Below are 13,129 nucleotides of genomic sequence, written 5' to 3'. Positions count from 1 at the left end.
TGACCCAGCTTCTATCTTCTCACCACTGGGAAAGTGCATTGAGGTTTTTTGGTTTTTTAAACTGAAGAAATGTACTAGCCACTCTCCTCTCCCTTTTTAGCCTCTCTTTCTTCCACTTTTTTTTTTTCTTCCACTTTTATAGGGGAAAAAAAACAAATAATTGTTTTGAGTTAAAAGATTATTTTTTTCCAGTTTCTATTCCACTTCATGCATACCTCGTTTTATTGTGCTTCACAAATAGTGTTTGTTTTGTTTTTACATGTTGAGGGGCTGTGTCAACCCTGTGGTTTTGGCACTGTTGTCGCACCAGCATTTCCTCACTTCATGTCTCCATGTCACATTTTGGTAATTGTTGGAATACTTCAAACCCTCTATCAGTAAAAAGATTACAAATGATGTTAGCACTGTCTAGCAATAAATATATATTTTTAAATTAAACTATATATCTTTTTAAACAGTATCTAAAAAGTATTATACTATTGAACACTTAATAGACTATAATGTAGTGTAAACATAAATATTCATATGCACTGGGAAACCGCAACGTTTTGTGTGACTCTCTTTATTGTGATATTCACTTTATTGCTGTGGTCTGGATCCCAGCCTGCCGTATCTCCAAGGTATAAGCTATATGAAGAAATAAGAGCAACAGTTGTTAAAAATATTGATTAAATGAATAGACATCAGTCAAGGAAAAGAGGTAATGCCTTGAAGAAGTTAAAGCTATTTAATGAGTGTAACTGGGTGTTGATTTTTTTCCCCCCTCTCAAGACTCCTCTGAGTTCACTTCTCATGGAACACTAATCATCTGTCCTGCTTCTCTGATCCATCATTGGAAAAACGAGGTGGAGAAACATGTGAGCCACAACAGATTAAGAGTCTGTCTCTATCATGGGCCAAACCGGAATCAACATGCAAAAATGTAAGTGCAGAAACGTTGCCGTCAGTACGAGGTGTCCAGCGTCTTGGCTGAAGGGTCATCTTGGCCTTTGTGTGCTCTGGTATTTCATTTAATCAAGGCTAATGGTATTTGTGAAGACCACAGGCACTGTCATCGCCCAACAGCCTTCGCCTGTGCTGAGGGATGCATCTTGAGAGGGATTGGTGTTTGGAGCTATATCCCGTCACCATTCTCAACAAGCTGCCATGCAAGTTAGCCTGAGATGCCTGAGTCATCAGCTAGGCAGTAGCGGAGTTCCCCTGGTAAAAGGGATATGTCACAATTATTTCATGATTGAATATCTGATTCCAAATCCACATTCTTTTTCTGTTAGTGTAAATGGAACCAACTCAGTCTTAACAGAGCATCTTGATATACTATTAATGGTTAGTTGATATATGCTGCTGCTGCTAATTCGCTTCAGTCATGTCCGACTCTGTGCGATCCCAGAGACGGCAGCCGACCAGGCTCCCCCGTCCCTGGGATTCTCCAGGCAAGAACACTGGAGTGGGTTGCATTTCCTTCTCCAATGTGTGAAAGTGAAAAGTGAAAGTGAAGTCGCTCAGTCGTGTCCGACTCTTTGCGACCCCATGGACTGCAGCCTACCAGGCTCCTCTGTCCATGGGATTTTCTAGGCAAGAGTACTGGAGTGGGGTGCCATCGCCTTCTCTGGATATATGCTAGTTAAATGTTTATGGCTGTATTTTTCATATGTGAACCATCTAAGAAGTTTAGATTCAAAAGTTTAGGATTAAACCTAACTGAATTCCTAAAAGGGGATGTCCAGGAAGGAGGAAAGAAAATGTTTCCCCAGATGGTGATTGTAGTCCTATTCTTTGTCTTTCGGTTTTAAAGGACCTGTTTTTGTTCTTAATTATGATATGATGGTCTGGATTGAATACTTGCTGATCTAGTCAAGAACTGAGTTGTTTTTCCGTCTAAGTAATCTTTCTCCCCAACCTCTGATACTGGATATTTTATCTCTTAAAGAACAACACAGTAGTCTCTCGGGGGTGAATTGCCAGAATCGTGACCCTAAGTCTTAAGGGCACACCAGCTCTCATGACTGGTAGTCATTTCAGCAGACGAAAGGAATCAGGGCAGTTGTGGCCATTCTGCACGCCTTCTCTGGCATCGGGTACTATAGATTTTTGTTTAGAAGTCAGTTCCATCTTATATGATTTGCATTTTGATTGTACTGGGTTTGGTGTCCTGAGTGCACTAGCTGACTGATAGGAATCATTCTCAATCATACACCTTTATATGATGCTCAGGCAACAAGTAGGCATCACTGCCTGTCCAAATTCGCATGTCGTCTTTATCAAAAGTATTTACTGAAGTTCTCTCAGGTCCACAATATTAAGTTTCCTTGGAGAAAGATTTGTGCTTTTCATTAAGAATCTTTACATGTAAAGAGTATAGGCGAGGTGAGCTGAAAGTGTACAGCATGTATTTTTGTGCCCAAATATCAAAGCTAGATGAATGGGTTTTCACGAATCCATTACAGAACAATGGGGAGAAAGCACCATTGATATAAGATGAACATGACTTCAGAGTTTTCTTACTTCCTTGGGACTTTAGAATCATCTGTGTCAAATTAACTAAATATTAAATTCCAATCCTGCCCAACTTTCTGTTCTTGTCAGATTTCATCAAGCTTAATTTGACCCCAGCCAGAGATGATCCTTTGTGACTTGGCTGGGAAGAGGGGGGCTGTTCTAGTTACAGTGAGTAGTCTCTAAAAATGACCAGTGGTAAGTGATAAGGAAGTCAAGAGTGTAAAATTTACCTCTTCAGAGTGTGTGTGAGTGTGTGTGTGTGAATTGACACAAATTAATGAGTTCTGCTGGAGGGATTTTTGTGAAGGAAATCAACTCTGTCTTATTTTGTTAGAGTCATGCTGGATGGTTTATCTTTTGCTTTGTGTTATATCTGCAGCCTGTCCACGTATGACATCGTGATCACCACCTACAGCCTCCTGGCCAAGGAGATTCCCACAGCGAAACAAGACGAACAGATCCCGGGTGCAAACCCCAGTGTGGAGGTGAGGCGTGGACCCTGCTGGGGAAGTAGGGTCAGAACCGCAGATAACAGGAGTCTTTTCAAGCATCAGAGATGGAAAGGTCCCCTTCCTGGAGTCGTGGGCATTCGTGCTGCTTCTCCTGTGGAAACAGTTCTTTCCTCTGTCCCTTCTCTTTTACTGTAGGCGTCCTCCTCAGTGCTGAAGGTGGAGATGCAGTTTGCTGCTTTTTAGAAATAATGACTACTTTGCATTTGCATTGATCACGGTGTAAATATAGGGAAGCTTCACTTGTTGCAGTGTTTGAGAGTCTTTGGGGTGTACTCTCAGGATGTGTTTTGTATTCAGTGTCAGGACTAGTATTTTGATATTAAGGCATTATTCCCTTCCTTTACTCCACCTCCCAGGAAAAGGGGTTACAAAGAAAAAGGCTACAATGAGCCAGAGGCTAAACAATAACCAGGGGAAAAAACCTGAATGTTGCTGTGTCCAGGCTAGTCTCAGTTATGTAGGGGCTTTATTGCATAACTCTTATGTGCTTTTCCCCCCTGAAAATGCAGTGTTGTTCCAAGACCTGCTGTTTTGCATACACTTTTATTCTTAGTGCAATAGAATATTCACAGCTTCCTATATTTTGGGTGATCTCTAGAGTGCTTGATTCATGGACCTGACATTCCAGGCTCCTATGCAATATTGCTCTTTACAGCATCGGACCTTGCTTCCATCACCAGTCACATCCACAACTGGGTGTTGTTTTTGCTTTGGCTCCATCCCTTCATTCTTTCTGGAGTTATTTCTCCACTGATCTCCAGTAGCATATTGGGCACCTACCGACCTAGGGAGTTCCTCTTTCAGTGTCCTATCATTTTGCCTTTTCATGCTGTTCGTGGGGTTCTCAAGGCAAGAATACTGAAGTGGTTTGCCATTCCCTTCTCCAGTGGACCACATTCTCAGACCTCTTCACCATGCCCGCCCATCTTGGGTGGCCCCACACGGTATGGCTCTACACAGTACAGCACTACACAGCATGGCTTGTCTCAGACAGGAGATGGCAAGACTGAATGTCGACATTTTAGGAATCAGTGAACTCAAATGGACTGGAATGGGTGAATTTACTTCAGATGACCATTATATCTACTACTGTGGGCAGGAATCCCTTAGAAGAAATGGAGTAGCCATCATGGTCAACAGAGGAGTCTGAAATGCAGTACTTGGGTGCAATCTCAAAAACGACAGAATGATCTTTGTTTCCAAGGCAAACCATTCAATATCACAATAATCCAAGTCTATGCCCCAACTTGGAGATGGCAGTGGCACCCCACTCCAGTACTCTTGCCTGGAAAATCCCATGGATGGAGGAGCCTGGTGGGCTGCAGTCCATGGGGTCGCTACCAGTCTGACACGACTGAGCAGCTTCACTTTCACTTTTCACTTTCATGCATTGGAGAAGGAAATGGCAACCCACTCCAGTGTTCTTGCCTGGAGAATCCCAGGGATGGTGGAGCCTTGTGGGCTGCCGTCTATGGGATCGCACAGAGTCGGACATGACTGAAGCGACTTAGCAGCAGCAGCAGCAGCAGCATGCCCCAGCTGGTAATGCTGAAGAAGTTGAAGTTGAACAGTTCTATGAAGACCTACAAGACCTTCTAGAACTGACACCCAAAAAAGATGTCCTTTTCATTATAGGGTACTGGAATGAAAACTAGGAAGTCAAGAGATACCTGGAGTAACAGGCAAATTTGGCCTTGGAGTACAGAATGAAGCAAGGCAAAGGCTAACAGAGTTTTGCCAAGAGAACGCACTGGTCATAGCAAACACCCTCTTCCATAACACAAGAGACGACTCTACACATGGACATCACCAGATGGTCAACACTGAAATCAGATTATATTCTTTGCAGCCAAAGATAGAGAAGCTCTATACAGTCAGCAAAAACAAGACTGGGAGCTGACTGTGGCTCAGATCATCAACTCCTTATTGCCAAATTCAGACTTAAATTGAAGAAAGTAGGGAAAACCACTAGACCATTCAAGTATGACCTAAATAAAATCCCTTACAATTATACAGTGCGAGTGAGGAATAGATTCAAGGGATTAGATCTGATAGAATGCCTGAAGAACTATGGATGGAGGTCCATGACACTGTACAGGAGGCAGTGATCAAACCATCCCTAAGAAAAAGAAATGCAAAAAGGCAACTTGGTTGTCTGAGGAGACCTTACAAATAGCTAAGAATAGAAGCAAAAGGCAAAGGAGAAAAGGAAAGATATACCCATTTGAATGCAGAGTTCCAGAGAATAGCAAGGAGAGATAAGAAAGCCTTCCTCAGTGATCAAGGCAAAGAAATAGAGGAAAACAATAGAATGGGAAAGACTAGAGATCTCTTCAAGAAAATTAGAGATACCAAGGGAACATTTCATGCAAAGATGGGCTCAATAAAGGACAGAAATGGTATGGACCTAACAGAAGCAGAAGATATTGAGAAGAGGTGGCAAGAATACACAGAAAAACTGTACAAAAAAGATCTTCATGACTCAGATAACCATGATGGTGAGATCACTCACCTAGAGCCAGACATCCTGGAATGTGAAGTCAAGTGGGCCTTAGGAAACATCACTATGAACAAAGCTAGTGGAGGTGATGGGATTCCAGTTGAGCTATTTCAAATCCTAAAAGATGATGCTGTGAAAGTGCTGCAGTCAATATGCCAGCAAATCTGGAAAACTCAGCAGTGGCCACAGGACTGGAAAACGTCAATTTTCATTCCAATCCCTAAGAAAGGCAATGCCAAAGAATGTTCAAACTACTGCACAATTGCACTCATCTCACACACTAGCAAAAGTAATGCTCAAAATCCCCCAAGCCAGGCTTCAACACTACTTGAACCATAAACTTCCAGACATTCAAGCTGGATTTAGAAAAGGCAGAGGAACCAGAGATCAAATTGCCAACACCCGTTGGATCATCGAAAAAGCAAGAGAGTTCTAGAAAAACATCTACTTCTGCTAAATTGACTACGCCAAAGCCTTTAACTGTGTGGATCACAACAAATTGTAAAATTCTGAAAGAGATGGGAATACCAGACCACCTGACCTGCCTCCTGAGAAATCTGTATGCAGGTCAAGAAGCAACAGTTAGAACCAGACATGGAACAACAGATTGGTTCCAAATCGGAAAAGGAATATGTCAAGGCTGTATATTGTCATCCTGCTTATTTAACATATATGTAGAGTACATCATATGAAATGCTGGGCTGGATGAAGCATAATCTGAAATCAAGATTGTTGGGAAAAATACCAATAACCTCAGGTATGCAGATGACACTACCCTTATGGCAGAAAGCAAAGAAGAACTAAAGAGTCTCTTGATGAAAGTGAAAGAGGAGAGTGAAAAAGTTGGCTTAAAACTCAACATTCAGAAAACTGAGATCATGGCATCTGGTCCCATCACTTCATGGCAAATAGATGGGGAAACAACAGAAACAGAGTTTATTTTTGGGGGCTCCAAAATCACTGCAGATGGTGACTGCAGCCATGAAATTAAAAGATACTTGCTCCTTGGAAGAAAAGCTGTGACTAACCTAGACAGCATATTAAAAAGCAGAGACATTACTTTGCCAACAAAGGTCTGTCTAGTCAAAGCTATGGTTTTTCCAGTAATCACATATGGATATGAGAGTTGGACTGTAAAGAAAGTTGAGCACCAAAGAACTGATGCTTTTGAACTGTGGTGTTGGAGAATACTCTTGAGAGTCCCTTGGACTGCAAGGAGATCCAAATAGTCCATCCTAAAGGACATCAGTCCTGAATATTCATTGGAAGGACTGAGGCTGAATCTGAAACTCCAATACTTTGGCCACCTGATGTGAAGAACTGCCTCATTTGAAAGGACCCTGATCCTGGGAAAGATTGAAGGCAGGAGGAGAAGGGGACGACAGAGGATGAGATGGTTGGATGGCATCACTGACTCGATGGACATGAATGAGTAAACTCCGGGAGTTTGGTGATGGACAGGGAAGCCTGGTGTGCTGCAGTCCATGGGGTCACAAAGAGTCAGACAGGACTGAGTGATTGAACTGACTAGAGTGCTTACCCATCTCTTGACCAGCTCTGCCTTCTTGCAGATGATTAACTTTTCAGATTCCTCAATGGTTTCTCTTAGCTTTCAGGTTAAAACCTTCATTCCTTTAAATGATTTTTTAGGCCTTGTACAGTCTTGCCCTTCCTGAGTGTCCCTAGTCCCCTACCTGCCCGCCTCCCTCCCAGGGGCAACCCCATGCTCAGCTGTACCAAGGGCTGTACTTCCCTCCATACTCTGTCGTGTTATTGAGCCATTCTCCCTCTGAATGGAGTGCTTTGCTGCCCTCCGTGCTCAGATGCATCTCCTGGCACCTACTGCTGGCTTATATCTCGACACTCCATTCATTCTGCAAATACTGAGTATCTACCATGTACCAGATGCAGGTATACAGCAGTGAGCAAGACCCACTAGATTCCTACTGTTCTGTATTAAATCATCTAGTAGGACTTGCTGTATATACATTGTATATAATGATCTTTATGCTTGTTTTATTTTTTTCTCCCCTGCTAGATTGTGAACTCCTTGAAGAGAAGAAATGATCTTTGTGTCTGGCTTAGTATCTTACATGTAAAAGGAGACTTTTAGGGAATTTTCCTGGTGACCCAGGGGTTAAGACTCCACGCTTCCACTGCAGGGGGCGTGGGTTTGATCTCTGATTGGGGAACTGAGATCACACATGCTGTGTGGTATGGCCAAAAAAGGAAACAAAGTAGACTTTTAGTAAATTTTTAGTGAACTATTGTAAATTTAGGGAAAGTGAGTAAATATTTTATTGATTGAATGACTTTGCAGCCTTGACAGCTAGTGTATCCCTTACCTGTGGCCATTGCTCAAAAGTGGGTTGAAAGAATACAGAAAACTAAAATGAGGAAACATTTTACCCTTAAACATCTTATGCTCAACAATGGGGAAGTCAAGTGAGTTGTTTATTTGTACTCATTGAGTTTCTGCTCTTGGTTTCTTAAGCTTAATCCTTATTTCAGTGTACCTGATCTAGGTCCTCAAACTTGAAGATAAGAGTGAGTCTTTGAAATTTGCTTATTTCCCCTTATTCCTGGAAGACACACATGTTTTCCTGTATTTTTGCTAGATTTCACTTGTGTTTCTTCCAGGGCACGTCATCACCTTTGCTTCGAGTAGTGTGGGCTCGACTCATATTGGATGAAGCTCACAACGTTAAGAATCCCCGGGTACAGACTTCCATGGCCGTGTGTAAGCTCCAGGCCCAAGCCCGTTGGGCTGTCACTGGAACCCCAATTCAGAACAACTTGTTGGACATGTATTCACTGCTGAAGTGAGTAAACTCTTTGAGATTAGGTAGCTGTGAGCCCTTTCAGTACCCTTCTTGATTATTTCATATCTCGTATCACCGGTGTGTGCACCAGATTAGCGTGTGTAGCAGGTGACAAACCTGTCAACGTGTAAAGGACAAGGGAATTAATATTTATGAGAATATAATCTGCTGACTGACTGGCTGATGCAGGGCTTTTATGACATGCAGTCCTTCTATGTGGAAAAATACAGGACCAGTTAAATTAAAGGAAACAGAAGTCACTTTCTTCAGACCTAGTAATGTTTTGAGCTACTTTTGCTTTAAAACATATGGCCTGAGGTCAGGGCTACAGTTTATTTGAAGCAAACAGAAAAGAATGCTGATTTTTAAATACTTGCTTTTATTTAAGTCAGCTCATAAGAGGATATAGAATTTTTATATTAGCCTTTGAACCTTTAGGAATGAGTTCTAGCTATTGGTTATATGTCCTATTATGATGATATAGACATTTTAATGGGAAAAGGCACATTTTTATAATGTGGTTTTATGATGTGGTTATTGACTTGGATCCTTTTGCTCTGTCTAGCAGAGCTTTGCTATGAAATTGACTTTTAACATTGATTGGGATGACATGTAAAACCTGATTTGCCTTTCATCTTATATCTGTCTTTGACTCTCTCCTCCATCCTCCCATGCTTCTTTCCTGTTCTCTGTCCTCTAATGAAAAAGATTTCTCCGTTGTTCTCCATTTGATGAGTTTAAGCTGTGGAAGAGTCAAGTAGACAATGGCTCAAAGAAAGGAGGAGAACGGTTAAATATCTTAACCAGGAGCCTTTTGCTGAGGAGAACAAAGGACCAGCTGGACTCCACCGGCAAGCCCTTGGTAACCCCACTGACACTTGTCCCTGTGTGGATGTGGGGGGGTCAGGAAGGAGGGTGACCATGGCCTTGACTCTGCTTGCACCGCCATGGCCTTTGCTTCAGGAGCTTCTGAGTCTCCCGTGTTCCTACACAGAGGCCCTTGATTGCTGTCCTGCCCCCGGGGTCATAGCTGTCCTGTTTTGTGGTGTGTTAGAGCCATTCTGCTTTCAGGGGAGGGCGGGAGCTGCCGTCTAAGGGTTGACTAGATTTCCAGTGTCAACTCTGGGGAACGTGCTCTGTAATATTCAGTTAATTTGTAGAACTTCATTGCAGCTACTTTTGTCTTTTACTCTTCCAGGTGGTGCTGCCCCACCGTAAATTTCAGTTGCACCATTTAAAACTCTCTGAAGATGAAGAGACTGTTTATAGTGTCCTTTTTGCAAGATCGAGGTATGTGCTGTGAAGAAGCACCTTCTCACAGCTGTTGTTTTATTCTTCTTCTTGCTTGGGATTGAGTCAAGGTTCTTCTAACTGCAATTATGGTATTATTGACAAGCTGAATATCTGTGTTCCTTTTTAAAAAAGCTCCCTTGTTCTCTCACCTCGCCCCCAGCTCACCTTCGTCTCATATACACTGTGAACCTGTTCTCCACTGGCTTTCTTGTATAGAAGGTCTAGGGTGTGCACACTGTCACCAGGTCTTTCTGGTCGTTGTGGGGCTGTATTAGGAAAGTATTGGCCAACTTAGTACATCTCTTTGACCTTTGACCTGTTATCCAGCCTCTCAGCAGAGCTTTTAAGAAGCTGTTCATCAAACCTTCCAAAGTGATTAAGTTTTTTCTCTTTGTAGATCTTATATTTATTAATAAACATTTTAATATTAATCAACTATATTACTGTTACATATTTAATATTAAATTGATATAGAATGTAATAATATTTTATAGTATCAATAAGCTTGTTAATATTTATTAATCATTTTTAAATGGTTTAGCTTTTACAGTAGTTGTTTTTATTACCTTTGGCCAGTGCTTGCTGTGAGCCTGCCTTCATTTAACAAGTCCACTTTTCCACTGTTTTTTAAATTAATTATTTTTGGCTGTGGTGGGTCTTTGTTGTTGAACATAGGCTTTCTCTGGCTGGAGCAGTCGGGAGCTGCTCCTCCTTGTGCTGCGCTGGCTTCTCGTTTCGGTGGCGTCTCTCGTTGCAGAGCACAGGCTCACGGGCTAAAGCGTGCAGTCTCCGTAGTTGTGGCACACAGGCTTACTTGCCCCACTGCATGTGGGATCTTCCCAGAGCAGGGACTGAACCCACGTCCCCTACATTGGCGGGTGGATCCTTAACCACTGGACCACCAGGGAAGGCCAAGTCCACTTCTATAATTTTTCAAGGTCCCGCCACTATCACAGTTAAGCAGTGACCATGGTAGACCTGTTTGGTCTTAGTGACCATTGCACGTGCATTTTGTTTCTCGATCTGAGGCAGGTTGGCTCTGCAGTACTATCTAAAAAGACATGAAAGTGGGAGCAACCAGTCTGGAAGAAGCCCTGACAATCCATTCAATAGAGGTGAGCAGTGGGCACTTGTAAATACAGACTCGTGAAAATGTGGGTGCAGGTTTGGTAAACTTACAGAAATGGGGGGTCATGAATTCTTGATAGCAGAGACTTGACCTTAGCTTAGAACCTCAGACTAAAGTAAAATATAATCTGCAAGCACCAGACCTGGTGATGTGAACTTGTTTTTAGTTATTTCCGAAGTCTGTTTTATTAAAATGCAAATACAGTAAGTCTGTAGAGAAAATGAGTATTTTGTTTTTCTTCATTAGTAGAGAAGTGAGTTAGAACTGTGTTATTGAACCTCAGATCAAAGAAGGTTTCAGATCTCCTCATTTAGTTCAGGGTTCTTCCCCATGTTTCTGTTTTAAACACTGTAGTATTTCCTGTGTCTGTTTTCCTTCTTGGAAGTGGCCCAGGAGTTTGGGTCCAGCGGGCCCGGGCCCTCCACGGCAGGCAGCCAGGCGACATCCAGCGCCGTCCACATACTGTCCCAGCTGCTGAGGCTCCGCCAGTGCTGCTGCCACCTGTCTCTGCTGAAGTCGGTAAGCAGAGGGCCCGTGTGGGGCCTCGAGGGCTGCGGAGAAGGCCGCCTCAGTCTCCTGTAGCTGGGCTCAAAGAAAGTGGGATTTGAGGGTATTTTGTATTTTGGTGGGGCAGCAAAGAGGAGACTGCTTATTTTACTGTATTTTAATTGTTAGTGATCTTGAGCTAATTCCCGTGATGTGGAGAACAGTTTTTATTTTTTATTTTATTTTTAAAAATAGCTTTATTTTAGAATAGAAAATAGTACCTCATTATAAAGGAAACCATTTGTGAATACTTTGGAATTTTGGAGTGTCATAAAGCTAATAAGCTTAGTTACGAAAACTCAAGCATTTATACAATTGGAAAAGTTGTCTCTATAATGGATAGAGACACATTCATAATTAAGAAGATATGTTACAGGCAGAACACTCTGACATAAATTGCAGCAATATGTTTTTGGATTTGTTCTCTAGAGTAATGGAAATAAGAGCAAAAATAAACAAATGGGACCTAATTAAACTTAAAAGGTTTTGCAAAACAAAAGAAACTGTAAACAAAATGAAAAACCAACCTATGGACTGGGAGAAAATATTTGCAAACAATGCCACTGACTAGGGATTAATTTCCAAAATACACAAATAACTAATAGAGGTAATATCAAAAAGCCAAACAATCCAGTCGAAAAATGGGCAGAAGATTCACATAGACATTTCTTCAAAGAAGACATACAGATGACCAACAGATACATTGAAAGATGCTCAATATTGCTAATTATTAGAGAAATGCAAATCAAAACCACAATGAGCTACCACCTTTCACTGATCAGAATGGCTATCATTAAAAAGTCTACAAATAATGCTGGAGATGGTGTGGAGAGAAAGGAACCATTCTACCCTGTTGGTGAGAATGCAAATGGGTGCGGCCACTATGGAAAATAGCAGGAGGTGCCTTAAAAAGCTAAAAATAGAGTTACCACACCATCCAGCAATTGTGCTCCGGGCACATGCCAGAGAAAACCATTTCAAAAAGGTACATGCACCCCAGTGTTCATAGCAACACTGTTTACAGTAGCCAAGGTATAGAGGCAACCTAAATGTCCATCAACAGAATAATGGATAAAAAAGATGTGATATGTATACATATATATATACATATATATGTATGCACACATGCATGCATACATACAGACGTACATACGATGAAATATTAGTCGAAAAAAAGAATGAAATAATGCCATTTGCAGCAACATGGATGGACCTAGAGAGTTCATATTAAGTAAGAGAAAGACAACTGCAATCCAGAAAGATGATATGGATGAACTATTTACAAAACAGAAATAGTCTCACAGACGTAGAAAACAAACTTACAGTTACCAAAGGGGATAGCAGAGGGCTAGGGGGAGGAATAAATTAGGAGTTGGGGGTTAACATATACATACTACTATATGTTGAATAGGTAGCAACAAGGACCTACTGTATAGCACAGGGAACTAAACGCAGTATCTTATAATATCCTATAATGGGAAAGCACCTGAAAACGAATATATATGTATATAAAACTGAATCACTTTGCTATATGCTCAAAACTAATAGAACTTTGTAAATTAACTATACTTCAATGAAAAAAAGAGAAATACGTTACTTTTTTTCCTCCTTGGCAGTTAAAATTTATATTATTTTCTCCTTGGTTATCAATGATTCTTTTCTTTATACTCTTCTGAACTTTTCCAGATTTTCTGTAATAAGCATATATCATTTTTATGAACAGAAAAAAAAACTACTTAGTACTTGAAAATTCTTTTTATTTAAAAAGTTTTTATTGAAATATATCATCTTTTTGAGGCATTGAAGTAATGTGTCTTTTTTTTTGGTA

The 13,129-nt window shown here is 41.3% G+C and overlaps 1 protein-coding gene across 2 annotated transcripts in view; it reads left to right on the top strand.

Moving 5' to 3' along the window:
- TTF2 (transcription termination factor 2) overlaps positions 1-13,129 on the top strand; it is a 53,673-nt gene that overhangs the window by 27,838 nt on the left and 12,706 nt on the right. For both annotated transcript variants that reach the window (XM_027535773.1, XM_027535775.1), the window contains exons 11-17: positions 772-922; positions 2,879-2,984; positions 8,152-8,333; positions 9,042-9,195; positions 9,532-9,623; positions 10,659-10,741; positions 11,141-11,274. In XM_027535773.1, the coding sequence (XP_027391574.1) occupies positions 772-922; positions 2,879-2,984; positions 8,152-8,333; positions 9,042-9,195; positions 9,532-9,623; positions 10,659-10,741; positions 11,141-11,274 (902 nt within the window). The remainder of the gene's footprint in view (positions 1-771; positions 923-2,878; positions 2,985-8,151; positions 8,334-9,041; positions 9,196-9,531; positions 9,624-10,658; positions 10,742-11,140; positions 11,275-13,129) is intronic.

This window comes from Bos indicus x Bos taurus, chromosome 3 (genome assembly GCF_003369695.1).
Source record: "Bos indicus x Bos taurus breed Angus x Brahman F1 hybrid chromosome 3, Bos_hybrid_MaternalHap_v2.0, whole genome shotgun sequence".
In the NCBI taxonomy this organism is placed as follows: Eukaryota; Metazoa; Chordata; class Mammalia; order Artiodactyla; family Bovidae; genus Bos; species Bos indicus x Bos taurus.
Note: the sequence above shows the minus strand (reverse complement) of the source record. Positions and strands in the feature narration are given on the sequence as shown.